We start from the raw sequence: 27,445 nt of genomic DNA, 5'->3' as shown, positions 1-27,445 counted from the left end.
TTGTGGCGGTTTATAGCCGTCCATTTTAAGCTCCACAAATTATAGGGTTTGGATGATCCTATGAAGCTAATTTCTTGTGGACACCGTCTCTATGTCAGGGCCCATCAAATGAATGCTTTGCATCACCAAAATATGTGGGACCCATGTGTTTTTGGGTGGCGGACTAGAGAATGATCTCTAGTCGGCCGGACTAGAAACACTTTCCTCATATATAAATATATATATATATATATTTTTTTTTTTTATTAAGGGTGGACGGGCTCATTTTAACTTGGCATCTACATGCAAAATTTCCCTTGTTTTGATCCACTGTTCCATCAATTTACAAATGAAATCACACTTTTTCCATGAGGAAAAAGAGATTTGAAATGGAGAAGTGCTGTCAGATGTAGGATGAATCCACTTGTAAAATCAGGATGATCCAAACCATCCACCTTGATGGATCCAAGGTGGTGATCCATGGCTATGATTGGACATTGGAAGAGACCGTAAAACAGTCCATACTCGTCAGATGGTTGGCACCATTCGAACTATGTGCGGGGGGTGAGACCTAATCACTGCATATTGCACATCGCCTTTGGTACATCATACAGCTTCTTTGAAATTGTTCCTCTCAATCCAACAAAGAGAAACAAGAAGTTGTTTTGAGATACCTGAGTCTTCTCAATTCTCACATATTCCAATAAGACTTTCATATAAACTCATACCTGAACCCTTGAAACTACTTGCAGAAGCCACCCCGAGACCCAAATGCCAACCCTATCTCTTTAACTAATCAACCCTGCTTGCCCAAGAGCATCATTATTTGACAACTGCAATCCTAACCCCAACCTAGTAGAAGCCACTCCCAAGATCAAACCATAAATTTGACAGCAAAGGCTCCATAAATCTTGCCTGGTGCCAGAAGCTCAATCACACAGGCCTTTTGGCCCGGCTCTAATGAGGCACACCCTATGTTGCATCAGTATGAATATGAATGTGGGAATCCGATATTGATATCAAGTGTCAGATTCAACAAACCTCAAAAGGAAAGATTCGTGAATACGCCAAAATATTTTAATCAATTCTCAAATTTTAATTGTTTTACATAATAATATGACTATAACAAGTAATAGATTAATAAGTTAATTAAATATAATATTGTATTTCCACATAAAAAACTTACTATTAGGATGGAAAACATGCTTTTTACTGTAATACATCTTCCACACACGGCAATATAAAATGGGGTTAAGAGGAAGTAAAAAATCCAATGAATATTTTAATTTCTAAGTCTACAACAAGCATGACCAGCACCACCAAAACCCAAAATACAAGGGACAAAATTATAGCAGATAGTCAGATGCATCCTCCTTTTTTGTCAAAAAAGAAAAAAAAAAAAAATCTACTAGCAGTGCAAACTCAACAGCAAGTTCCAGTAGCTCCTTCACAGGTAGAAGCCCAATCGAGAAGCATTGAAAGTTGAAACAGTCCGAGAATTTGGGAGGAAAGGTACTGAGTAAGTGGCTCCCTATCCCCCAGTTTTTGCACGCTTCATTCCACTACTACCAAAGGGGGAAACACCACCGCTTGGTCGAGGGCTCTCCTCTCTAAAACTAGAATTTAATAAAGCTAGTTCCCGTAGCTGATGTCTCTTATAGAAATCTTGTGACTCATCCTGCAAACAAATGGAGGAATGTCATCACATATAACTATAAGAGATTAATAAATAAGGTTGAACATAAGTATTTTAGGAAACGAATTAAAAATCGGGTAATGAGGATCACATCGATAATTTTGGCACATCAATCAATCAAATGGATGTTAAGAGTACCTTATATTGAACCCAAAATTTTATTCAAAATTTTAAGAGAATAAAATGACTCTCGCAAAAAGGGAAACAATTCACCCATATTTCAAAAAGGGAAGTTATGTAACTACCCACAAAAGGGGAAGTTGTGATTGTGAAATCCTGGATAAGGGATGAGGTGGTACCTACAACGGCTCCAAGAGAGGAAACTTGAGATCATGAAGTGAAAGTAAGGGATGAGGTGGCGAAATTTAATCTCAATGCATTTTATGTGTGTGATTCTGTTTTCATGCATATGAAATGTGTTGCGAAGGCCTTCCGAAAGGGAAGAGTGGACAAAGAGATCTATGTCGAGGAAACACGAGGATGAATTAAAAAGGGAACTGAAAACAGGGTTAAAGCAAGCACCAAAATTTTACAACTTCTGTGAGTTTAAATTATTGAGGACTATATAGCTGGTTGTAGGAAATATAGAATGCTAAATAAAAATGAAAACAATGCTGTTTGAATTATTGAGGACTATATATGTTTGTAAGAAATGCAGACTCAGACAAGAACTCAATCAAGGTAAAAAAAGAGTCGACTCAGGTGAGTCGATGATCAACACAGGAAGTTTTGAAACAGTGATCAGAACTAATGTTCCACGACAGTGGCAACCATTTTCTATCTTGAAATGGCAGACATTACTCTAAAAGTTAATATAACCAGAAAATGCAAAGCCCGCCCTCCCATGCAAATTCCATATGTCAGCCAACAGGATTGGCTTTTAAAGCATGCAAAACCTAAAGAAGAGTAACGGCATCAGGAAAATAACTTTGGTGCATTAAAGAATCAGCCATCTTGCATGAAATGTCAGACTCTTGATTGCCCAACAGTAAGCGTTTGTGTCTCTCTGTTGATAATTTACCCATTGACCCCATTGCAAAACCTTGGTTGCATTTTGGTTACTGTCATGGCAGGCTGTATTAGCAACCATGGGCCCAGGCTTGCCGAGCAAGCCCACATATGATAGTGAAACAGTTCAGTTGCTATTGTTCAAGTGAATGAAAATTTTCCGTACGCATTCGGCAATGAATCATCATAACCAGTTACTAAACTGCATCACTCTTGAGTAGTATTCACAATAATTTAAGAAGTAAAATCTCAAAAAATGTGCTGATTAGACTGAGTAGCTTGGGGGTTTCAGACAAAACGACCCCAGTAAACCCAACAAACTGAATTGTAACAACAGTTACATGATTATATTGAATGATAATCCTATAAAGAAATTAATTCATAAAAAACATAATATATAAATAAATACTTTAAACCATAGTTGCCAGGGTGGGAAACGGATTCGGGAAGTGAAACGGGAAACGAAAACAGGAAACGCAAGAAAAAAATAGAGGGGAAACGAGAAACGGGAAAACAATAAAAAATCGTACAAGAAACGTCTTAGGAAACACATTACAAACGTTTCAGAAATGAAAGAGAAACATTACTGAAAACACATGTGAAACACGAGGAAAACATGAAATATATGATTTTGTAGATTTAAATTTGTTAAGTTCAAATTTCTATTTGGATATTTCATACTTTTTGCTTTTATTATGGTATATGCTATTGTTTTCCTTTTTAATATCAATTCCACAATTTTTTTGTGTGTGTGTTTTAAAAAAAATTGAAAAACAATTTTCACAAGTATCACACATTTCCCACACGTTTCACATACTTTTTCTATAGGTTTTCCATACGTTTCTCACATGTTTCATATAAGTTTCTTATATGTTTCTCATGCATTTTCCCATATTTTAGGATAAACGAGTTTTCCACCTTTCCAAAACACGTTTTAAGGGAAACGAGTTTCCCACCTGCCCAAGGAGCTTCTGGCTACTATGCTTTAAACTATATAAATAGTACATACATAATATCAAATAAAGATAAATTAAGGTTCGCATCTATTAGCTGTTTTCACAAAAAATGGAGTTTCTCGGATATATAGCTAAGACTATACTTGAGAATGACTAACAATAATAACAAAAGAGTCCAAAATGGGATTATGCTGGAAAGTAGATACCACTGGTTTAAGCAACTCTTCTATGATTTCCTGTGCTTGACTCAGCCTGGTATCAATGACATTGGCCGGCAACTCTGCCTCGACCAAGATGTGAAGTGGATCATCCAAGTGCTCATAACCTGGTCTTCCCCTTAGTTTATCCTCCTTCAAGATGAAAAATCCATAGAAATCAGCTCATCATATCCAAATATCTCAAAGAAAAAGAAAAGATTCAGACAAAGCAATATGCCCATCCTAAAAGTGATAATTTATCAGCCTAATTCCTCACAGACAAGAACAACATATCCAGAAAATTTCTCCTTAATAACCCTCAGATGAAAAATTTTAGCAGAAGAAATACCAAGAAGAAAAACATCAGCACAAGAAGCAACAGCAACAACGACACCAATATTACCTTGCATCCTTATTTTCCAATAAAAAAACAATGACACCAATATGTCACAGAATATTAAGTCAAGCAATAACATTTCCTTAGCCAAAAATTAGAATAATTAGATGAAAAAGGGTGGAAAAGGGGCATAAAAAAGAAATGTTGCAAATATGCAAGAAAAGAAAATCATTTCTCACTTCCCCAAGTAAGATTATATTACAAAATAAACCTTAAAACTGCTGTACAAGTATATCCAGTCCGTTGAAAGAATGAAGTGAAAGCAACCAGTAAAGATCACTGGAATAGCGAATTGAAACTGGACTCTAGTACCTTTGCACATTTCGAATACCAGTAAGGATTCAAAATTCATACATTAAAAGAACAAATATCAAAGCTAAGTAAGCTTTTGTTGGACTGAACCAGGAGAGAGTGGAAAATATGCCAAGACCATTACCTAGTTCAGTGGGCCCACAAAAGAAATCAAGGGGTCTAAATACATTTTCACATGCATCGGAGGTGTGAAATTTTTAGAAAGATTTCAAAGAGAAAAACAAAATAGACTACAAGTATTCGGAGAATGAAATGGAAGAGAGTAATGAACATTTCAATGGGAGGAGAGAGAAAAAGGAAGCATGAAGAGATTCACCCCGGATATTTTTTTATTTTTTTTAAAGTCAAAAGACGGGTGACAAAGAAATTAAAATTAATATTTATGTCAAACCTTTATCCTTTTATATTTAGTTCCTCCTTACAAATAAGAAATGGCTTAAACAAAATGGGTGGAGCAATAAAACATTTACAGGCATGTTTTTTGAAATTGTGGACAAAAATCAATAACAGATTCCAAACTCTATTTTTTCCATAAGAAATGTGTTTTATTCAACTTTCCACTTATTTTCATGCCTACTAACTAAAAGCATCACTCCTAGGTCATCTAGAGACTATTATGCCGCATATAAAGCATGTGACATAAATACAAAATATATTATCACTGAGATGATCATTCAGTAAGATCGTGAGAATTATTTACCTTGTCTGGATCTTTTATGGAACCTTTTCCTCTAATGAACACACGACATCCTGTAGAAGCTTCTACCCGTTTTAGCGAATTACCCCTGGGGCCCAAAAGGCGCCCAATAAAATTGAACTGATGTCATACAAAAAGTAGTCAGGTCAGTTATGAAATTTGAATAACAAGTTATGAGTGCTTAGAAATTCAATAGAGTACTCAAAAGACATGTACAGTCAACTCAAACCATCTTTGAGTTAAAAGGTTAACTTGGGCTTTTAAAACCTGAAAAACTTAGAAACTTCAAATGCTTGAAAGTCACTAAAATTCCTACCATAATATAGATTATACAAATTCAACAAACTTGTGGAGTTCTCGACTAAGACTCGAGTCAATTTGGACGTGGACCCCATTGATTCAAAGAGTTTCAAGTTTGTAAACCGTGCATATTACCAACATAGATAAGACATACATTAGGATAAGTATCTACTGGAATTTCCAAGCGCAAAATCTTCTTGACAAGATATGAATTTGGGCTTGCCGGTGCTCCTTGCCAGTCCATTGTCATTCCCTGTGGTACACCTAATCTCTGTTGAGTGGAACAAAGGATTGAGTTTAAAGAGTGGCAAGCCAATAAAGTCATAATAAAAAGGAAGTCGCAGGATACAGCAAAGTCTCTAGTTGAATCAGTGGTGGCCCAATAAATTTTGGATAAAAGGAAAGAAAGAACTAGAATTTCTGATGCATGAATGATGAGATTTTCTTTCTTCTAAAACAAACAGGCATTGGGAGTTGAAACAATTAAAAAAAAATATATTGATGAAGAACAGATAAAAATTGGTTATAACACTAGGATCATATCGATAGAAAAAATAGTATAGAATTTGGAGATACAAAAGTTATAATTAATAAATTGAAAAAGAAATAGATCATGGAAAATATATATAGACTAGCAAATAAAAATAGGTGCTAATGATTACATTAAAAAAAAAAGAGGTAACTAATGCTAGGATCATGACCATGGAAAAAACAGTGTAGAATGTGGAGATGAAAAAAGATTATTGATAAATTGAAAAAGAAAGAGCTATACATTAATGATAAATTAATTGACTGAACTCTGAATTAGACAGTCTAAACCAACTTTAAGTACGCCACAAGGCATCAAACCTCAATAAGAGCACAAAACCAAAGCCCCTGGAAATATTGTGTCCATCATTTCCAAATGTATGAAATTCAGATGAATGTTAACATTGAATTTTGATTTGCAAAGTAAAACTATTCATAAGTACTCCAACACACCCATTGACGCAGCTGAATGAAAAAAAAAAAACAGCTCACAGTCAGCAATGACCCACTGGTTTATCAAGTTCAACAACTTTCTATAAAATTAACAAAATTTAGAGGGCAAGCCTTGGTGCAACGGTAAGGTTGCTCCATGGTGACCTGGTGGTCACGGGTTCGAGTCACGGAAACAGCCTCTCTGCAAAGCAGGGGTAAGGCTGCGTACATCTAGCCCTCCCCAGACCCCGCAATGGCGGGAGCATCGTGCACTGGGCTGCCCTTTTTATTTCTCTTGGCGAGTCAAAAATGGAAATTGGAAAGCTGATTTTTGAAACTTATGTGACCCACATTGGTGCTTACTTTTGAATGCCCCAAAACTTGTTAAAACCAGATGCAACAATCAGGCATAGAAGTGGCAGCAATTTTGTAGGCTGTCTAAGCAATTTTCTATAATTTTTCTTCACAAATTATAGGGTTAAAATTGATAATTCCAAATTAGATAATTCAGTTTGATCTCTGAGTCAAATGAATAAGCTAGGTTAAAGAAATTCTAAATGAAAAAGTACTAACCCTTTTTCCTCGTAGTATTACAAGATTTTCCACTCAGGGTGACATTGAACAATGTGTGTCAATTTATGTGAATGTAAATTGCCACTATTTTGGAATAAAATCATCACATTGTATATTGGCACTCATCTAACATATGACAAGCAAGTGAGCTTTCCCACTTGCCCTAGGTGTGTGTCCTAATATACTAGCCTACATTGAGCCAAAGAATTAATTCTCAAAATGTCACGAATAGATCCATAACACATGATCCACTATTGTATTCCAAGGGACATGCCTCAATTCAAATTGGAGAGTGCTTGCAATTGTCTTTCTGCAGGCAGAGCCACAACAATCTCAATTTAATGAGAGAATTTGCAATCAGTGATCCTATCAAGAGCAATCTCAATCCTAAGAGAAGAGACCCAAAAGAGAGTTCCATCTCATATAGAATGTGAAATATCAAATGACAAACTCTATTGGCTTTTCAAGGACATAACTGCAAACGAAAGCGAGTTCCTTCTCACCTTTGTCTGATATACATTGCCCACTGCCCAGTGAGGCAATTGCTAGTAAGCCTAATGATCGCAGCTACGCGAACTAATTAAATGTCAACTAAAATATCCAAAATATAAATCCACATTAAATGCTCTTTGTTTTTTGGTACCACTACAAGGATGTAGGATGTGCAATTCAGGTTTTTTTGGTAGGTGATAGGGCTAGAATTTACATTAATCATGGCATAAATATATAATGAACAAAACAAGGAACGGGATGAGATTCAAGGACCTTGAATAGGAATGCTATTTCGCAGTTGCATTGTCATACTATACTATTGGAAGCTCAACAAGTAGAAGATCAATTGCTATACTCAGAATGACGAAGGAAAACAATTAAAGGGAAACATATCAATGATCTCTGTCTAAAAGTGGATTTGTCAAAATGTTACAGGGTCATATAGTAAGGCAGCTTAATATTAACACTTACCCATAAAAAAAAAGCTTCATATTAACACACAACAAAATATCTAGTTTTAGGTGCTTTAACTACATAGAAAATGAAAGCATGCATGTATCCCATCAAATTTAAAAGGAAAACAAATAAAATATAAGATAAAATCTGCAATGGAAATCAAAATAAAAAGAATGGAGACAAGATGGTTGCTACAATAGCATGGTTGCTTACCTCCTGGTGTAGTCCATTCCAACCACGTAAACGTGTGCCTCCGACATTTGATGTAAGATTTGCAGAAGCCATAGGGCTGGGACTTCTATGCCGCATTTGATCGTAGTCACCAAGGCCATGGTTGGAGACCATATCGGAGACCCTTATAATCTCTGTTCATATGAAATGGTATTGAAATATAATAAACTAGCTCAGTTTTTTAATGAAATGAATATGAACTAAGAAAATAGGCAAGGCAGGACCATTTTTCTGAATAAAATTGAATGATTGTCTGAGATGCTTTGTGTTGAAAATACAGCTACCCACTTACAGAAGAAAAATACCACTGTAAAGTCATTCCCCTACTCCCCAGATGTCGTGTTTCACAAAACCATGTTGGATGGAATCGTACCATATTACACACACTAGAGTACATAGCTTGGTAGCAAATATACGGGGGATGTAGTCCCTGTAGTATAATCTTATGTCCCTATAATGGACAGGAACGAACCCTTGGATTTCTGACAACAGCCACCAAGACAAAATTTTCACAAGGGGTTCCACATCCCATGGCTGGAAGGCATAGAGAGTTGATAACGACAATGTAGATTTGGTCATATTTACGTTCCAGGTATTGACTGCAAGGAACAATAATGTTTCATTTGTGTGTTTTTAGTGCCAACAACAAAATTTGTTCAAAAAATGCAGAAATACACACACACGCGCGCGCGCACACACACACACACAAACTTGGTTCAAAATCTTTTCACTTTCTGTGAATCTCTTTTTCCAATATCCCATGGAAAACATTTCAGGGTTAAAACTAGAATGCTATTGATAAAATTACAAGTCAATCATACAGTTACGTAAAAACAGCGAATCATGATTATTGGTCATTTGAGTTCAATTCTCTATCTAACAGATTGAAGGAATGTGAGATTGAATTGTTGGTAACTCACTAAGATGAATTTTCTAATCGCCTTGAGCAAGGTTCTATATCTAATGCAAAGCCCAAACGGTTTCACCCGGCTACTAACAGCATCAAGTTAAACTTCGATGGTAGTTCTCCTGGCAATTCGGGTCCGATTAGGCTTGGTGGGGTGTTTAAGAATCATTCGGGTGTGATTATCAAAGTTTTCTCCAGTCTGATAGATGTGAGATATTCCAACAAGGCCAAGACTAGAGCCCTTCTAACCGTTCTGTGCATCTTTAAGAACTACATATCTGGTGGCTTAGAGGTTGAGGGTGAATCTTTATGGGCCATTACTTGGGTCCTAACTCCTAACTAAGCCATTGGGACTGTGGAAGCTGGCCCACTTTATTTCTGAAGTGGTGGACCTTTGTTACTTGATTAACATGCCAATGTCTGATCAACTGGAATATACAAACGAAGTGGCAGACATAATTGCTGAGAATGGAGCTTCTCATGATTCTTTGCTGATCAGTGGCACACTCCTGTAACTCTTCAGGGCTGTTTTTTGGGGTTTATGGTTTTGTTTTATGAAGAGGTCACCTCATCCTATTCGTGTTTGTAATTCCCTTTTTGGAATGCTGTTATCGAGACCTAAAAAATAACTCAGTAAGACGGACTACCATCTAACATTCCATGGGTTTGGATGCTCTATACAGTTCATTACTAGATTGAAATGGTATGAAATATTACAAACAATGTTATAGACGAGATCAAGAACCATACATCCTAAGGCACAGCCAAAAGAGGTATGCTTCTTTGCGTATATGCATGTGAGGCAAATCCCTTGTGTCTTGACTCTTGAGCCTTGAATCATAGATGCACACATCATTTGCCCCTCTTTTTTTTTCTTACCAACGAAACTTAGAAGGCCTGAGTTCAAAGGGCCTGCACACAGTGAATAGAACAATTTGTTGGGTTCCTTTTATCTTCTTATGCATCCAACTTAAGTGTTAGGTTTTGGGGATTTTGGTGTTGCAAATTACTTTCGACGGAATAAAAACCGATGAGTATGGTTTTTTTTTTTATCAAACATCTCAGACATTGTCCAACTCAAGTTTGAGTGGCAAGACGTCTCTTTTTCCTCCGGTTTCAATTTTAATTCTTGAATCTATCTCTGCTCAAGTGCGAGCTGTCAAGATCACATCGTAAGTAAGTCTAAAATCAGGTTTAGCGTGTAGTGACACAAAATACAACTATAATATGATGGCTATGCAAACCTCAAATACACATTCAAGACTATAACACGCACCAAATACTTTAACCAGAATAAAAAGCAGACATCAATTATAACATAAGCAAATCAAAACAATTATAACCATTAAATAAACAACAATAAGATAGAAATGAGAAAAAAACAGTTAAGCACATTCAACACAAGCTGTCAAGATTAGCAGAGAAAAACTTACCCAATTGAATTAGGATTCATTTTATGAATAACAAAACAGAAAAATGCAATCCAAGAACCCTAATAATCCCAAAAAAGACTAGAAAAGCCCCAATCCAAAACTAGTAGAAAAACACAAAGAAACCCATAAAAAAAACTTACCTTTATTCAACAAATGGCTACATATGGGAAGAACTTGCATGAACGGGCCTAGCTTATGGTGTTCTGTCAACAGCTCTGTTAAGTACTGACTAAAGAAAGAAAAACCCACAATTCAAAAGAAAAAAAAAATCAATCAAAATCTAAGAAACTAATGAGAAGTAGAGCAATAAGATATAAATCAAAGATATCACTTTGTTCTTCCTTCTCTATGCAATACCTGTCTATGTCTGGTGTGTTTCTTAGCTGTGGAGAGGGGGCTCTTGCAGGTGAAAAACCGTGAGCATATAGACCTGACATTAAAGAAAAAGGTTGCAGGCAAAAAGGAGAAGAAAAAGGGTAGAAAAAAGATCTGGGTTGAAGAGAGAGAAAGAGAGAGGAGGGGTTACGTGGGCACCTGGAAAAATGCTATTTTGGGCCTTGGATGGGTTTAAATAGGTATGGGGTTTTGTTGGGGACGTTTTGTATTGCATGAATTTACAGTCAGAGAGAAGCTCGAAAACAGATCCAGAGAATCTGAGGTACAAGTGGAAGTAAAATTATAATTAGAATTTAGGGTGTCAATGGACCCAGACAGTCCGATGGACCATCCGCATCCGAAATTAAATTGGACAGAACCTAGACACACTGGTAGGATACATGGACATATTTCGGATCCCGATAATAGGATCCGAATTTTTTTAATAGGATCCAGACAACTGATAAAAGCCCGCGGGACAGTCCTAGATACAATATCTTATTTTAGGAAAATACCCTCCAATATTTATAAATTTTTTAGAGCGAAGTATTTTGTCATTCATACGTCTCTAGTCTTGAGTCACCCTCATCTCTTCTTTCTCTAACCATTGACTTTGAGTCCTTAATCTGATATTTAATCGCCGCCGCAACACGCGCTCACCTAGGGGTGCAACTCAGGTCAATTTTTGGGAATTCGGGTTGAGCTTTTACCTTAAAATCAGGTTGGGTTTGGATTTCCTATTCATTTTTTTAGCAAAAGCTCAACCCGACCCGACTCAAGTTGCACACCTACCCTCACCATCTTTTAATCATTTTAATTGAGCGCAACTATAAGTAGATCTACTAGAACACTCAGTCCGATTTGAAATACATCGTGACCGAGATATGGGATCGAGGATCCGAATCCAACGGATAAGGGGTTTGAATGGATGGTGGCATAGGTGGATCCGTTGACCTGTGGTTCGTCTAATGACTAAAATACCCTTACTGTATTACAAAGACTAAAATACCCTCGTTGGTTTGTTATTTTTACACGCAGAGCCTCTTCATACGTATAGCCAGAGAAATTCCTTCAAGTAAGTACGAACCCATCTATCTAGAAAGTAGGAAGAGTAAGACATTTCCCCTTTTCCCCCAAATCAGGATTTTTTTTTCCGGCGAAAATGATCTGGTTGCAAGCTGCTCTTCCGTTGGGAATCATTGCTGGAATGCTTTGTGTGATGGGTAATGCTCAGTATTATATACACAAAGCTGCTCACGGCAGGGTAAGACATAAAGGGAAAAAAACCCTAAAAGAAACTTTTTTTTTTCCTATTTCTTCTTTTTTGGTCTTTTAGTGATTTGGGTCTGAAAATTTTCAGCCGAAACATATCGGTAATGATGTGTGGGATGTGGCTATGGAAAGGAGAGATAAGAAGATTATGGAGAAATTGTCTGCTGCCCCAAATTAGGTGAGCCTTTTTGTTACTATATTGTGATCTACTGATGGTATCTGTGTTTATTGTTTTTTGGTGTTTTTTTTGCTTTATGGCTGATGGGTTTTTCTTGAATTTGTACTTGTGGGTTTTTTTTCCTTTGGGATTGTTAGGGTTGTGTGTTGTGCAATTTCGGTATGAACTATAATATATCTATGTTCTGTCTTTTTTTTTCATAAGAAATCATAATTGGTATGGATTTTTAAGTAATCAATAACTCCAAAAGTAGACCCAATCAATGTCGTGGTGTGAATCACTCAATAACCATCAAATTTCTTTATGTATTTGTGATGGTGTGGAGATGTAGGTCTTAGTGTTTATTGCTCCTCAAGGTGTGCATAGAAGCTCCTACTATTCTTGAGGTTTCTTCTAGGAGTTACATTCCACACAAATTTCCCTTCCTCCTCTCATTCATGTCTTTGGCCCTCACCCCTTTATGGTTGACTAACAGAAATAAGTCTGGAAAGGCATGTCACATCGAGGACTCACCTCAACAAATATCCTCCTAAAATATAACACCCTCCCCCAACCCGTCTAAACATAACTTTGGACTCAAACTAAGACCGACATTTACAAATGGACCGCTATGCCCTCAAAACTTAGCCAATAGGAGGGTCCCTACTATCCGCCCACCCCATCCTTTGCCATATTCATCCCCAATTATGGCCTGCCATAAGATATCCTTTTCTTGGACAAGCAGGAATAGCCATTTACCCTGTAGAGCTTTGCTTCTAGCTTATATGGGAATTGACTGAATTGTTGGAAAATAGGAACGAGAAATATGGAATTTTCATCTTATGTGTGGGCAGTGACTGGGGACACAATTTATATCCAGTTCCCAATAATATGGAATCGTTGAATAAGGTATGGTCTTATGATCTTATCAGATTCATGCTTTAAGACAGGTAGATTGATAACAGTTATGTCCTTGTCACCAACCAAGTCACCATATCGAAGAAAGATGAACCTTTTACCATCAAAAGAGACTCATTCAAAGATGTCATTTGGTCAGGTGGGAGAAGGTATGGCGCCCTCAAAGTGGTAGAGGGATGAGGCGGTGGTGGTGCATGAACTAGTAGATTGGAAGAGGTTGTCGGATGGACTCTTGCAGTCTGTTGGTGACTATCGGTGACTTGCATTTTTAATGGGTGGGCACTTGGAACTCCCGTGGACTATTCAAGACTTGTTTCCACTTGTGTGGGGGCTTCAGAATCATGCGAGCATTGAAGTCACATGTTAATTCTCAAAAAAACGCATGACTGTGAAGTCCTAAATGTTTAATATCCCATTTTCCCAGGTTACCCTAGGGGTTTGTACGCCCCAGTAATGAATCCAATATTAATGGGGTTTGTTGGCTCTACTAGTGGACTCATCTCTTGAACCATAGATATGTAATCTTCTTGGGACAAGTGAATCATGTCAGCATCTGTAGATGATCAAGAAGCTTTTCGAGATATAACATCTGGCAACATATTGGGCACAATAGAGTTAGAGGAAGCACTGTTGACCATAGAGTGTGGCCTTCCATGTAGATCTTGATATCTTTCTTTGATGCAATTGCTCCTACCATAATAGGAACACCTCTTATGCCCAATTGATTTGACCCTTACGCGTCCACCGTTATTGCAGTTACTCCCTGTTCCATTTATATCATTTCCACGACCTCTACCCCTTCCTTCCAATCCCCTGGAATTAGAGAATAAGGAATATTAATCATGAGCAAGAGATGAAGTATCCATAACTATTCTTCTGTGTTCGTCTCTTTGAAGTAAGGCATATACACTCTTCGTGGAAGGAAGAGTGATTGTCTGAGTATATGAGCTCTAATGGGATCAATTTCCGCATTCAATCCAACAACTCAAAGATTTTCTTATTTTCTTGACCCTTTTTTAAGTTTCTCTACATTTTGAGTACAGTGGAAGCAAATGTATTAGGAAAAATGTCAACCTTCCCATAAGCCGGTGGGAAGCAACTTATTTCCCTGACTGTAATAAGGAAATTTCCCAATGCGACTGATACACATGTGCAACGTTGTTTTGATCTGAATATCACTTCTGAGCACAGTTGTAAATTTCATTTCATTTCGTCCGAAATGGACGAAACATTTCGGTTTCGGCCGAAAACCGGAACGAAATGACGAAAATTTCGTTTTGTTCCGGATTTCGGCCGAAATCGACCAAAATTGACCGGAATTGACTGAAATTTAAAGAAATTTGACGAAATTTACCGAAAAATTTCGAACGAAATTTACAACTATGCTCCTGAGTAATATCTTATATTTCCTTGGCCGTAGAAAGACAATACATACCTTGGGCAGCCTGATGCTCAATGGAGTTGCAATAACAACATTACTAGCAGGTTATTGGACTCCGAATACCTGAGATATTTTGATTTTTGGAGTTTAATCGACCCATTAACATAACCCAACTTCTGCTTACCTCCAATAAATGTACAATAGCCCAAGACCACTAAATAAATTATTCCATTCAACCGGTGGTAGTGATTTGCATGTTGAGAGTTTCTAAATGATTGGAACTTTAAATCCCCATGTCCGGGCACCCACTAGTTATATTTGATGATTGTTCTTGCCATCTAAGTTTAATCACCGCACATCCCAAAAACAACACTTTGCTGATAAAAAAACTAAAAAAATATGCTCTACATTTCACAGAGCATGGGGATTTTATAACCCACCATCCAATCTCCAACTTGAAGGATGATGCCAGTTTCTTAACCAAACTTCATGAAACCATCTATCGAGTCTGTCAAATAATTGTATAAACCTATTAGAAAGAAGCAAATTCACATATCCATGTCAGGGAGACTAGTGTTTAGTGATCAACCTTGCAAAAAACTCATTAGTAGGGATAAATTTATATATAAGTAGCGAGGACCGGTGTTTCAAAATGCAGTTGTGGGTCAAAACTCAGCCAAAGCAAATCCTAGTCAACTCAGATCGGAGCTGAGTGCTCAGTTGACACAGTCATAATTCGGACGAGTCAGAGGAGTTTTGATTGACTTGGTTGGGCAAAATGCGGACATTGAAAGAACATGACCAAGGTAAAAGGGAGTCAACTTAGGCAAGACGATGATGGATGCGAGAAGTTTTGAAACAATGGCGACGTCTCGAATAGTTAAGGTGCAAAGTAGAGAATCTCCTGATTTTCTATATTGAACTCCATTGATATTGGTAAGGTGGTGTTCTATCTAGAGGTATAAGCCTTTGGGCTTGGTGGACTATCAAAGCATCGTGTGCGAATTTCTTTTAGGGGATTAGGTTTAGGTTGGTGGGTGGATGTCATTAGCTTTTGGGTGGATCTACAATTTGATAATGTCCTGTTATGCCAAACTTACCCGAGTCTATATTGGATAGTAGATCACATGGGAGTTAGTTTACAGGTGTGTTATAGTAGAATGGGAAGAGGGTTGTTTGGAAATGGTCTTCTAGAAGGTTTTTAGAAGGTTCCTCTAGTTTGATGAAGTGGAGTGCTCCTCAATTTGCATAGGTTGCATTTGACACCTAGAAGATTACTATGACACTTAACTTTCCAATACACGCTTTTTTTTTTAAGTGATAGCCAGTTTATTGAGAAAAGCGATCGAGATGGTCAAGATACACAATAAAAATTAAAAAAGAGGACAAAAAACCAAAATACAATAGAGAAGAGTGACAGAGAGTTAAGGGGGAAGAGCATTAAAAAGAGCTAAAGCCTCATTTGAAACTCTATCTCTAGCCAGACGATCGGCCGCTTGGTTAGCGGAGCGGCAAACATAACTAAAGGACCCAGAAGACCGAGCCATCTAGTCAAACATTTCGTCTAAAAGGTGGCCAAAACGCCATGGAGGATTTTGAGATTTCTTAAGCCACCTTATGACATTCATAGTCACCTTCTACTTACACATTTTCCACCCGGTCTCTAATTCATATAACTTCAAGCCTTGATGGATCGCCTTCACGTCGGCCTCCGTAGTATTCCTAGTTGGAGCTGCAAAAGCCCACAACACCTCTCCTTCGCTATTCCTTAGAACCCTGCCAATGCCAGCCGGGCCTGGGTTGCCAAAGCTAGATCCATCAAAATTGAATTTCACATGGTCTTGCGGTGGAGGGGCCCACTCTTGGGACAATATTTGCCGGGAGACCATCGACCCACACACCACTCTCCACCCTGCCTAGAGATCATAAGCAGAAACAAACCTGAAAGATGGTAGGATCTTCACGCAGTAAATTGTGAGAGCTAGACTCTAATGAATAGGAACTCCGGGTTCCGAGAAACCCCTTTGAATAATCTTGCGTTACTTTCCTTTCACAGCGCACAGATAGTTGCTAGGAAGGATACATTCCAAAGTGTTTTGCTTTCTACTTCCAAGGGACAAAGGACCAACATTGGAGGAGGTCATCCAGCTTTTCAGGCAAGACCCAGGAAATGCCAAATCTGCCAAGTAATATACCCCATACATCTCTAGCAACTCTGCAATGAATAAGGAGATGGTCTGTTGTTTCACCTACTTCAATGCATAAGGCACAAGGATCTATGATGAACATCTGCCTCAATAAGGAGATGGTCTGCCTTTTCACTTTCCAATGCACATTAATTTTGATTTACCAAATTCCAACAGAAAATAGGTTAAAATTAGGTTAGCTTGCTCCCTAGTTGACTCGGTTTTTAATATCCATCTCCTTGTGATTCTCCCTCTTTTGACTTATGGACACCTGGGTGGTTGCATTGTCTTTGAGAGCACCCATTGTGGCTATTGTCTTGATTATGGTTGAGGGGAAAATTGTGAGAAAGAACCTAGCCTTTGTGGACAGTACAAACAATTTAGCCATTCTTTGTGCATGTCCTGCAGTGCATTATGCTCTTCACTATAGTAACTTGATACACACTTGTTAAATCTGGTGAATAAAAGGAAAATATTAACCTTCAGTAACAGTGGTTTTAGAACTTATTATCCACTGTTTAAAAACTCTGAGTCAATTGTCTGACTCCCTTTTACATTGGCTAGTTCTATTCGAGTCTAACTTTTTCGCCCTACCAATGCAATCAAAACTCCTTTGACTTGCCCAAGTTAATAAAAAATTGACCGCATCAATCACTGACTCGCCCAAGTCGAGTCTATTTTACCTTGCTTGAGTTTTGAAACACTGTTATTGCAATGTAGTGATAGAAAAATTCAATTCTCCGATGGGGATTAGGTGGCTGACCCAACCACTTTGTGAAGTTAATATTTTGACGTTATGTGACAATGGAAAATATTTTTATGTGGCTCCTCAGGAAAAACCGTGCCTTCATATCGTCTCTCTTATGTATATTCATACATATTGTGTATGTTTGTACTTGCATGCATACTCTTATACACATACATAGATACTTATATACATTGCACCAAGCTTATAGTGTTTTTTAATTGTTATGATTTTGTATGGATACCTAGCATTCATCGAAGTGCTCGCAGAATTACATCTGTACATGCATCTTATTTCTCAATATGTTCTCTGGTTTTTACTTTCTTTTTTATAGCTTATGACTTGGGCTGCAACTTGGGTTGATTTTTAGGAATTTTGGTTTAGCTTTTCCATAAAATTGGGTCGGGTTCGGGTTGATTCCAATTCATTTTTTTTATTTTTTTTGCAAAATTCGACCCGACCCGAACAGACCCGACCCGAATTGCACCCCTATTAATGACTTTGATGCTTTTGGTAAACAGGAAGAGGCTGTCTATGAAGTGACGTGAATGGGAATAAATTGCTGGACCAAAGGGGTGAGAGGGTGCATCTAAGGCCCCTTGGAACTCTGCTTTCATTTTCTTCTATCATGTGGTTTTGTGCACACTTTCAAAACCATTAGAAAGCTTTTGTGCATACTCTTTGAAGAGTTAAAACCATTAAACCTTCTCTGTCTATTTGTCTGCCTATCTGCATATTTGGATCTATAGCACTTGTGTTCTCTTGGTTTAAGGTTTAACATAGTAATTATGTGTAGTTAGTCTAGATAACAAAAGGCACAAAAAAGATATCCATGTTCCCCTGTTTTGATAGCGGCATTCCTATTATTTTTTTTATACTTACTCTATTTGGAAGTAAATCAAATTGCAGCTTGGGCCCTTCTAGATTCCAGTTTTCAGTTTTGCTCCACATCTAAATGCACCCTACACCCAAAGCAGAGAACTTGGGTGGTCCAAGTTATTTAAACCTTATAAATGTAATACTTGTTTTGATTATTAAATTTCTTATAGCCATTCAATATCTCACGCACGTAAATTTCTATTATAGATATATAAGTCTCTTTTATTGGTATTAAACATTACATTTTAAGCTGTAGCTTTATTTTAGTGAGATGATAAATTCGCCCTTTTTCTTTACATGGGAGTATGGGACGCAATCACATCCATTGAATCCTTCCCACATGATGTTCGCTCATGCAGTCATGCCTGTTGCCATCTTCTTTTGATGTTATAATAACCTGGCCAAGGGATGGAATTTTCATTTAACGGTTGTGTTCTTTAATCGTTCTCGGAATGAAAAAATTGGTGGAATGACATTTGCCAAACCTGGTCCATTCTGCTTGTTTCTCCAAATTTGTTATTTCCAGTGGCTAAAACAGCGGGATTCTCTTTAAAAAACTAAGAAAGAGCGCTATGTTGATCATGGATGAATTTGCTTTCCGAGCAACTGACAATACTGATATCTGAGAAGTAAAGTTTTGAATGAATATTTAGATCTTTCGGCGCGACCAAATGTGAAATGTCAATTGGATTGTCTCTGCCTGACCAATGTGGTATTGAAGGATGTTTGGCTGGTAAAAGGTGGCCTCTGGTATTGGCCCGGCGGAGAAAACTCCGGTCGGCTTTGTCGTATCTAGTTTGACACTGATAGCCTTAGTGGTGGTGGTATTTATTTGAAAATTTACCCTTGAATAAGGAGAACTCTTCTTGAAATGGAAAAGAACAGGGTAGACACATTTCTTCGTTGGAGGCCATGCCATAAGTTTTTGTCTTTGCACCCCACACAAAAAAGGCAGAGATGATATTTAGATCTCAGGGCAGCTGTGTATTCTCCTTCCCTCCTACGCACCTTGGGCCCTCTTAGCCCTTTCTCAAGTAGTCTTCTAGTGTTTAACACATTTGTTGTAAATAAATTCGTGGGGCCTACCAAGAGCTACACTGCTGCACGCTGGAAATAGTAAACAGACTATAAGCATAAAGATTAACATGGGTATTTTACGTGATTCAGTTAGGTTGCTTACATCCACGGAAGAGAACTCGTCATCCATTACGAGCAACAAAGCAAAAGAATTTACAGAGATTATTACCAATTCCATAATCTAGCCTCAGACTCCCAGCACACTCAATGCGCACAACATGGAAGATCGAACCTAAGAGCACCCAATGTCCAACCGATCTTACCTTCACTTCCTACACTCTCTTCTCCACACTTCGCATATGCGTAAGGTATAACATTACTTTATATGCATGGATTTAAACTTATTTCTCCCTCCCTCTTTCTCTTTGTCCATCTAGGAAAGTTATTAAGGGGACAACACCCACTATTTCTAAATCATACACACTACTCTACAATCTACTCTCTTCTTCTCCTGTCCAAACAAGAGAAAGGAGACTCCTAGTCAAATAAGGATGGTCCCGATCTATCTCGTGAGAACAAGATATAATTCTAATAATCTCTACCTTGGCCTGTTTTATTGCCACCCTAAAGATTTTTTTTATTGGTGCCTCCACATGTTTGCCGTCACCATGGATATTCATTGGTCTTCCGAAAACCATGACCTACTATTGAATCAAGTCACTTTTGACATTACCTGACTCAATTACAGTGATCAGTGCACTCATGTAGCTCGCCTAGTTTAACTCTAGAGAGGGAACTCGATCCATCATCTCCACCAACAAGAACCATCACTTCACCATGGTCTCCAATGTGGAAATTCACTATCACACCAACTGTTAGAGAATGTGGAAATTCACTATCACACCAACTGTTAGAGAGACCTTATGTGTGCACACTCCACTTTGTATCTTATCATCTATCCAAGTAATATCAACACCTGTCACCGTGTTCTTCACCCAACGACAGAAATCACCACACTTCTCCCTTTTAATATGAACCATACACCCACGTCAAAAGCCATTCATCCTACCTCTGTCAACCAATCACACTACACCTTAGGAACCATCTATATTACCCACTTTGCCTCCGCCCACGCCACCCACACGCATACACAAAGGGAGTTGTCCTACATACGCCTAACCACTACAATACACCACAATAAACTTCTATACTAACACTGCTAAAATCAGCAATATTTATCTTACTATGGTAAAAAAATATCATCTATCAAGGCCGAAACCCTTCCATTCCAATTGCCATTACCAAGCCCTTGGAACCTACTTTAGTTGTAATATGGAATCATGTGAGAATAACTCGCATTCTACCCAAAAGAGAGATGCTTTCACTGTGAGGCCATAATTTGAACCAAGATTTGTGCCCTCATATTTTTTGAAACACACCCACCTCAATATTTTGAACTTCTCGCATTTATTATTATCAGCTCCTGCCATTTTATCTGTTATCATTGAGAAGATCGGAAAAGAGGGATGAGTTTCAAAATGCCCCTATGACCTTCATATAGCTTTTGGGTTCGATCCCATCTCGATGACCAAAAAGAGAAATGATCCCTGTAGTCCATGCAAACAGAGATCCAAAATCTAACCTTCTATAGAACAGAAGGATAAGAAAACTACCAATATGAAGCCAGAGAGCACAGCACAGGGCTCGTTATAAACATATTATAAGCATGAAAACATTGTAATTTATCAATTATTCTATACATACATTGTTCAAAGTCGAATTACAGATAAACACCCATTACAGAATATATATTACAGGATGTTGTGATACTGAATCAATTTACAAATTACTATATGATCAAAAGAGTTTGTGATACTGAATAAATTTACAAATTACTATATGATCAAAAGAGTTTGTGATAGTGAATAAATTTGCAAATTACCACGGCTCCATACACCCATTTTTCACTTAAAAACGGGCGTAAAATTGGCTTTATGCCTCCCATTTTATGTCAAAAGGAACAAGAGCCTATATATGGTAAAAAAAAGTATATAAAACCATTCATGTTAGGGAACTCCAGAACCCAACAGTGCAGACTTCCTCAACCAGTACTGTTGAAACCTCTGCCTTGCATATTCCATGTAATCAAAGTCAATATCATTTACATGCTCCTGCAGAGGAAGGATGGATGAGATGGCTACCATGAAAATTCCTAAAAATAACCTATGAGAATACAAAATAAAAGGTATATAATATGCAGTAATTCAAAAAATCTGCGGGCGCCTACCGAAATTATTCCCCATAGGCCCCAAACAAGATGGCTTGCAAGAGTGTATTTCTCAACTTCTTGGACTAGCTGATCCTCGTCAAGTTCATTGGCTTTGTCACCTAAAAATCAAACAGATTAACATCCGAGTTGAGTTATTATTTGAAGAGAAATGTTAGGAACGAAACCCTTTAACTTCTCATTACTACAAGGACTCGATATTTAGTAACAATTTGCATCCATCAAGGTCCTATTCAATTTCAATATGATAAAGTCACCATGTGGCTCTAATATCCAATAGCATACATAACAAGTCGCTTAAATAAGCCAACCTTACAGACAAATTTGGAGAGAAACTTCACTATTTGGCATCATTTGAGGTACTCCAAATGAGGTTTAATTCCAACACAATCTGTTGTATTCATGAAAGAAAGGAAAATCTTTATTTCCATTCTAAGTTCTAGGCATGTTTCTATCCATCAGTTGTAACTTGTATCCATAATAGAGCTGGAGACCAAAATTGTATTTTTTTAAATGCGTTGTTATATGATGGATACCCATAGACAAATGAGCAGGCATAAGTACAAGCAAGCCCTATGCAGGATCTAGCAGACAAATGGTTTGGATCATTGAACTAGTGGGCCTGACTTGTATTTCTGCCTGCTCATATTTTTCCAATAAAAAATATTGCACATCCATCATTTAACAGCAATTTCTTAACAAGGCCAAAATATATTTACCCAGTATTAAAACATAGTACTTGATTCTAACTGTCCAAAGTAACCTCATAACTCTAGGCCCAAGAGTCACCTTTGCTCCCTTTTGAAATGTATAGTAAAATCAACACATGGAAGGTCATTTGGGGTCCCTAAACTATGAAGGGCGGGGCCTCTATTCTATTCTATATTATATAAGTAGAAAGGAGAATTATCATATTTATCACCATAGAAGGTGTACTCAGTTCAGTTGTATCCATAAAGAGCAGGAGACAAAAGTGCTATTTTATTGATGGGGCCCAAATATCTTTAACCAGTATTACCACAGCCCTAATTTGTGCTTACATAGCTCCCAGACATAAATTTTCCCACTCATGCTCTCTTGCACTGTCTCATGAATTAAAACCCCACCATACCTTCTATTTTAGCAAATTTAAGGAATCTTAATATATACCAAACAGATATCTATAGCTTGTATCAGGGTATCCTATATCATGCCATGCAGGCTAAGTCCATAAAAAATGATTTACCTGGAGAACCTAGATACATACGAATAAATCTTTTGCGTTCATCGGAACCTGTTACATAGAAAGCCCAAGAAATCATAGAACTTAGTTAGATCCAATGCTTAAACATAATACAAGACATTCACATTATTTTTGAGTGAAGGTGACTGAAAGCATAAAGAGATGGGATCGGACTACGAACCTGGGTATTTATTAAAGTTCAAAATATGAGGTGTTTCGCTATGATAATCAGCAGACATCTCGCAGAAGTGATTTGCAAGATCAAATGCAACAGGGTTGAAACTTGCATACTCATAGTCCTATAGAACAAGCAAAAAGTTTGGAAAAATAAATGACTTCTCAGTATTATCACAAATGCTTAAAAAAAAAGATGACTCATTCGCACAATTTCCTTTTCGTTATATCTAATTCAAATTAGCCCAGTACTGAAAGGTCTGACATGGACAATTTAAAATTTAAAAAAATAAACAGTATCAAGTAGTCGTTGGGTAACTCTTGATATGAAAAACTAAAAACAGCTACTTACCTTCCAGCTTAGAAGCATACCAAAAGATGAAGTTTCTGAAGAAAATTTGATCTAGGACTGGTCGTTTCTATCACAGAACAGGTCTTCTGCTTAAAGCATTATCCACCTTATTTTGAGTTCTTGATTTGTGTTTAAGAGAGAAAGGAACAGTACATTTATATTCATTGATGGAAGCTGCCGAAAGCAAGAAACCAGAAACTCCTTGGCCATTACAAATCATGGGGCTTAAGAATAAAAGTCACTAGTGCATACAATTATGCAAGATCATGAGCTTTAAGCAACAATTTATCATTGTTAATCTAGAACTTAAATGCCTACAAGCAGCTTCTGCCTTCTCATGAGCAGGTTAGTAGACGCGTTTTACTTATTGAGAGGCTTCATAATATTGGGATTCCAAAACTGACAAGCACAGGCCAATGCGATATAAATGCACACACACAAGGTTGTATTCTATCAATTTCTCACCCATCATAAAGGAAGGTTGTCTCTGTTTTTCATGTGCTCTTACCGTAAGAGCACGTAAAGAACTGACTTGAACTGTCCATTGGAAAAGGCAGTAGTCATCTTCCAGTGCTCGCAAGATTGGGGGAGGAGCTGAGGTCAGCAGAGATTCAATCACTGTGACCTAGATGAGCAAGAGTGTGGAACATAGAGAACATATATAACTACATGCAATGGAGCAAGGAACTTACTATTACAGTTATTGTCCTAGTCTCTTCATCGATCATTATGTTGCCATACTGGAGATCATTATGACAAAACCCTATCCAACTGTTCTCCTTTGACAATTCATTTTCCAGAGTATTTATCTCATCCTCCATGACATTCAAGCGAAATTCTGTAACTTCTTCCGGGGAACACAATTGTTTGGCCGGACTAAGCCAGTTCCTGAAAAAAAAAAGAAGGAAATGTTCATATTAGTATTTGCACAACTACTAAATAAAGCTTAATTTTAGGTGTTAATATACCGTAATCTCTTCCAGAGGAATACATTCTTTTGACCAGGCATGTCAAGATCATGAAACTCCCTCAGTTTAGCTGCTATAAGAGAGGATATTTCTGGGTCCCGCAGGTCATGTGCCGACAGTGTCTGAAATTCCAAGCCACCAAAGACAGAGGAAAGAGCTTTGATCAGTTCAATACAAGCTAACAAAATTAGCACTATCTGCCCTACTTTCTACTAATGTTTGCCCTGAAAGAAGTAAATACAAAGGAGTGAAAAATATCAGAGATACCTGAAATTCTAAAACCCTAAACATCCTATTAAATTCTTCTAAATCCATAGAAGCACTTCTAATCACACTCATTTTCCATTTAAAACAGATCATAATTCCTTTCCCAAAAAGGAATAATAATGTCTAAATTTTTTTCAAGAGTTAGAAGTAATCTTTGGTCAAAAGATAAAAATGAAACACTGCCCAACAATAGTTCCAAGAAATTAAGTATGATAAACCATCAACATCGAATTAAAGAAATGTACATAGCATAATTCTAATAGAGTCTGAAGAAAAGTAGATATACCCTTGCATGAATGAACTCCTCGACACGCCCATTCGAAAACCGACTCAAAAGACGAGGTCCCTGCCCGTGCTTCGACATACATTCAAACGTTCGAATCTCGTCATCACGATCAAAGAAAACTTCCACACCCTCTCCATAAATCCTTAGAAGAACTTTTCGCGGGAGCATCTCTCTTTCAGTCGGCCAATTGATTTGGTAGACCGCATTAGTCATGGCTCCTTTCAGCTGGATCACCTCCAACGCCTTTGAATCTTCGACATCGCTCCAATTGGAAGCCAGAGAATGCAGAATTGCCTTTGCTTCTTTTGGAAGGCCAGGTTCGCTGTCCACCACATTATTAAGCTCAGGGACAACCATTACAAACCTTCACCAGAAATTTCTTATCAAAATCAAAGAAACCTCGTAATACAATAACCCTAGATGAATCAATCTGCTTAGAATCTGAAAAAAAATGATCCAACACTGACCAGAAATTTCTAATTAAAATCAAGAAAGCTCTTAGTACAAGAACCCTCCCTAGATGAATCAATCTCCTCAGAATCTTTTTTTTATAAGAAAATACTCAGATGTTCCCCAAACGAACAATTTCGAACCCTAATCAACCGATCTTTCAACTTTCAGAAATCCTGACAAAACCCTGATTTTTATAAGAAAAATACTCAGAAGTCAAAACCTTTTTTGTAGGACAAAAGAGGTGATGAAATGTTGAAAAATATGGAACCCTAACTTGGATAAAAGAAAAAATCGGACCTTCCTCCAATGAAATATGTACACGAATGCCGACGAATTGGGAGAGGTGAGAAGATACGTAGCGTTGAACGAGAGTTTTGTTGACAAAAGAGCCCAAGGAAACGTGGCATAAACATGACTCATGAATCTTGATACATGAAAACGAAAGCTTTGTTAGCTCTCATTACTATCAACCTCTCTTCTTTGACCTAGTATAGTAGTATCTGTGTACACGGAAAGGACCACGTGGCAGGTTGTCATACAAAAGTTTTTTATAATTGCACTAAATCAGCTTCTCTTTTGTTGTTTAAACACCTGTTAAAGGTTATTACAGTTGTCATAATTGTCCCATAAGCTAAGAAAAGACAAGCTGAGTTTGTACAAATAGTAGTGCCAATATCTGTATCTTTTGTAGAGGGAGATGTTATCAGCACGACCATATTTTGATATTTGGCTAGAGCTTTTTTAGAAACGTAATAGCGGTTTCACAGCTCTTTGAATACTAATAGACAAATACTTTTCTCTTATTCTTTTTATTATTTTGACAAATAGACGAAGAGATTGCATTTTCAGACTGAATTGAATGGTTCGTAGTTTCAACTATAGATAAATTATACAATGAAAGGGCATGCGAACACATAAATGTGGAACGATGGAAGAAAAAGCTTCTCAAAAAGTGATCTGTTGTTCGATCAAATATCGAGGGTGGGATCAGGGGTCGAGCCAGGCTTAAGATCTTGTCATTGATGCCAACCGGTGAATAAGTAATAATTAGGGAAAAATACAAATACACCCCCCTCAACTTTCTAAAATTTGTTACTATAATCCTGACTTTTAAAAGTCACCAGCTACACCTCCTCGGGTTTCAATTTGTATAAGGTAGACCCCCTCAGTTGACGGTTCGTCCACAGATCGAAGGGTTAAGATGTTCGTTCCTATAGAGCTGATATTTTGGGCACACCCTATCTATGTCAAGGCCCATCAAATGAACGCTTTGGATCATCCAAACAATGTGTGCCCACTGTGTTTTTGGAAGTGTTTGGATTCGAGTATGGGGTTTGGAGGGGTATGGTGTCTTCATTAGCATTGATAGTGTTTCAAAAAAGGAGGTCTACCTTATACAAATTGAAACCTCAGAGTATGTAGTTGGTGTCTTCTAAAAGTCAGGATTAGAGTTGAAAATATTAGTAAGTTGAGGGGGTGTAACTGTATTTTTCCCTAATATTTTTAAATGTTTATCCTCTATATAATCGTTGAAGAATAGGGGCGTGTTTCCTTCCAACGGTAATGTGCTCAATCCAAACTTGGAAGATTTTTTGTGAATCGGCCAAAATTGAAAAAATCGTGAAATCAGGTAAAAATAGAAATAATTGGCAAAATGTCGGCAATTTTAGAGAAAATCAGGTTGAATCGTTGCGTCAAAAGATCGGGTTGAATCGTGAAAAGATCCGGTCAAGGCTGTTTTATCGAATGGAGCCGATATTTTACAGTTAAGCATGATTTTTTGAAGAGTTGACTCAATTTTTTTCTTGACTCTACCTAATTATTTTTTCCTCATGACCCGATTTTTAGTTGATTTTTTACTGGTTAATAGATTGGTGCATTCACTGATTTCTGCAATTTTGTGTTGATTTGT

At 37.5% G+C, this 27,445-nt stretch overlaps 3 protein-coding genes across 7 annotated transcripts; 1 reads left to right on the top strand and 2 right to left on the bottom strand.

Moving 5' to 3' along the window:
* Nucleotides 1-1,238: 1,238 nt before the first annotated feature.
* LOC143849342 (KH domain-containing protein SPIN1-like) lies at nucleotides 1,239-11,246 on the bottom strand. Its single transcript, XM_077358339.1, has 8 exons — nucleotides 11,129-11,246; nucleotides 10,952-11,024; nucleotides 10,735-10,823; nucleotides 8,237-8,388; nucleotides 5,697-5,813; nucleotides 5,246-5,362; nucleotides 3,846-3,989; nucleotides 1,239-1,657 (listed from the first exon to the last, which is right to left on the bottom strand). Exons 1-8 carry the CDS (start codon nucleotides 11,202-11,204, stop codon nucleotides 1,511-1,513), a joined length of 915 nt encoding a protein of 304 aa, XP_077214454.1. The 5' UTR covers nucleotides 11,205-11,246; the 3' UTR covers nucleotides 1,239-1,510.
* Nucleotides 11,247-12,027: 781 nt separating this feature from the next.
* Nucleotides 12,028-18,344, top strand: LOC143851477 (NADH dehydrogenase ubiquinone 1 alpha subcomplex subunit). Its single transcript, XM_077360934.1, has 3 exons — nucleotides 12,028-12,233; nucleotides 12,330-12,419; nucleotides 18,150-18,344. Exons 1-2 carry the CDS (start codon nucleotides 12,132-12,134, stop codon nucleotides 12,417-12,419), a joined length of 192 nt encoding a protein of 63 aa, XP_077217049.1. The 5' UTR covers nucleotides 12,028-12,131; the 3' UTR covers nucleotides 18,150-18,344.
* Nucleotides 18,345-21,242: 2,898 nt separating this feature from the next.
* LOC143849877 (putative choline kinase 2) lies at nucleotides 21,243-25,984 on the bottom strand. Of its 5 annotated transcripts, none has more exons than XM_077359155.1 (8): nucleotides 25,831-25,984; nucleotides 25,081-25,444; nucleotides 24,528-24,649; nucleotides 24,252-24,447; nucleotides 23,215-23,332; nucleotides 23,037-23,084; nucleotides 21,812-21,912; nucleotides 21,243-21,695 (listed from the first exon to the last, which is right to left on the bottom strand). In XM_077359155.1, the coding sequence occupies exons 1-8, from the start codon at nucleotides 25,944-25,946 to the stop codon at nucleotides 21,591-21,593; spliced, it is 1,170 nt and encodes a 389-aa protein (XP_077215270.1). In that variant the 5' UTR covers nucleotides 25,947-25,984; the 3' UTR covers nucleotides 21,243-21,590. The 5 variants fall into 5 exon arrangements, with proteins under 5 accessions (XP_077215270.1, XP_077215271.1, XP_077215272.1 ...); XM_077359156.1 differs by having other exon boundaries at nucleotides 25,081-25,402; XM_077359157.1 differs by lacking the exon at nucleotides 25,831-25,984 and adding an exon at nucleotides 25,548-25,824.
* Nucleotides 25,985-27,445: the final 1,461 nt, after the last annotated feature.

Source organism: Tasmannia lanceolata, unplaced genomic scaffold, assembly GCF_043159265.1.
Source record: "Tasmannia lanceolata isolate RefF3 unplaced genomic scaffold, GAP_Taslan_0.1 ptg000018l, whole genome shotgun sequence".
Classification (NCBI taxonomy): Eukaryota; Viridiplantae; Streptophyta; class Magnoliopsida; order Canellales; family Winteraceae; genus Tasmannia; species Tasmannia lanceolata.
The sequence above is the reverse complement of the archived record's forward strand: the minus strand, read 5'-3'. Positions and strand labels throughout refer to the sequence as shown.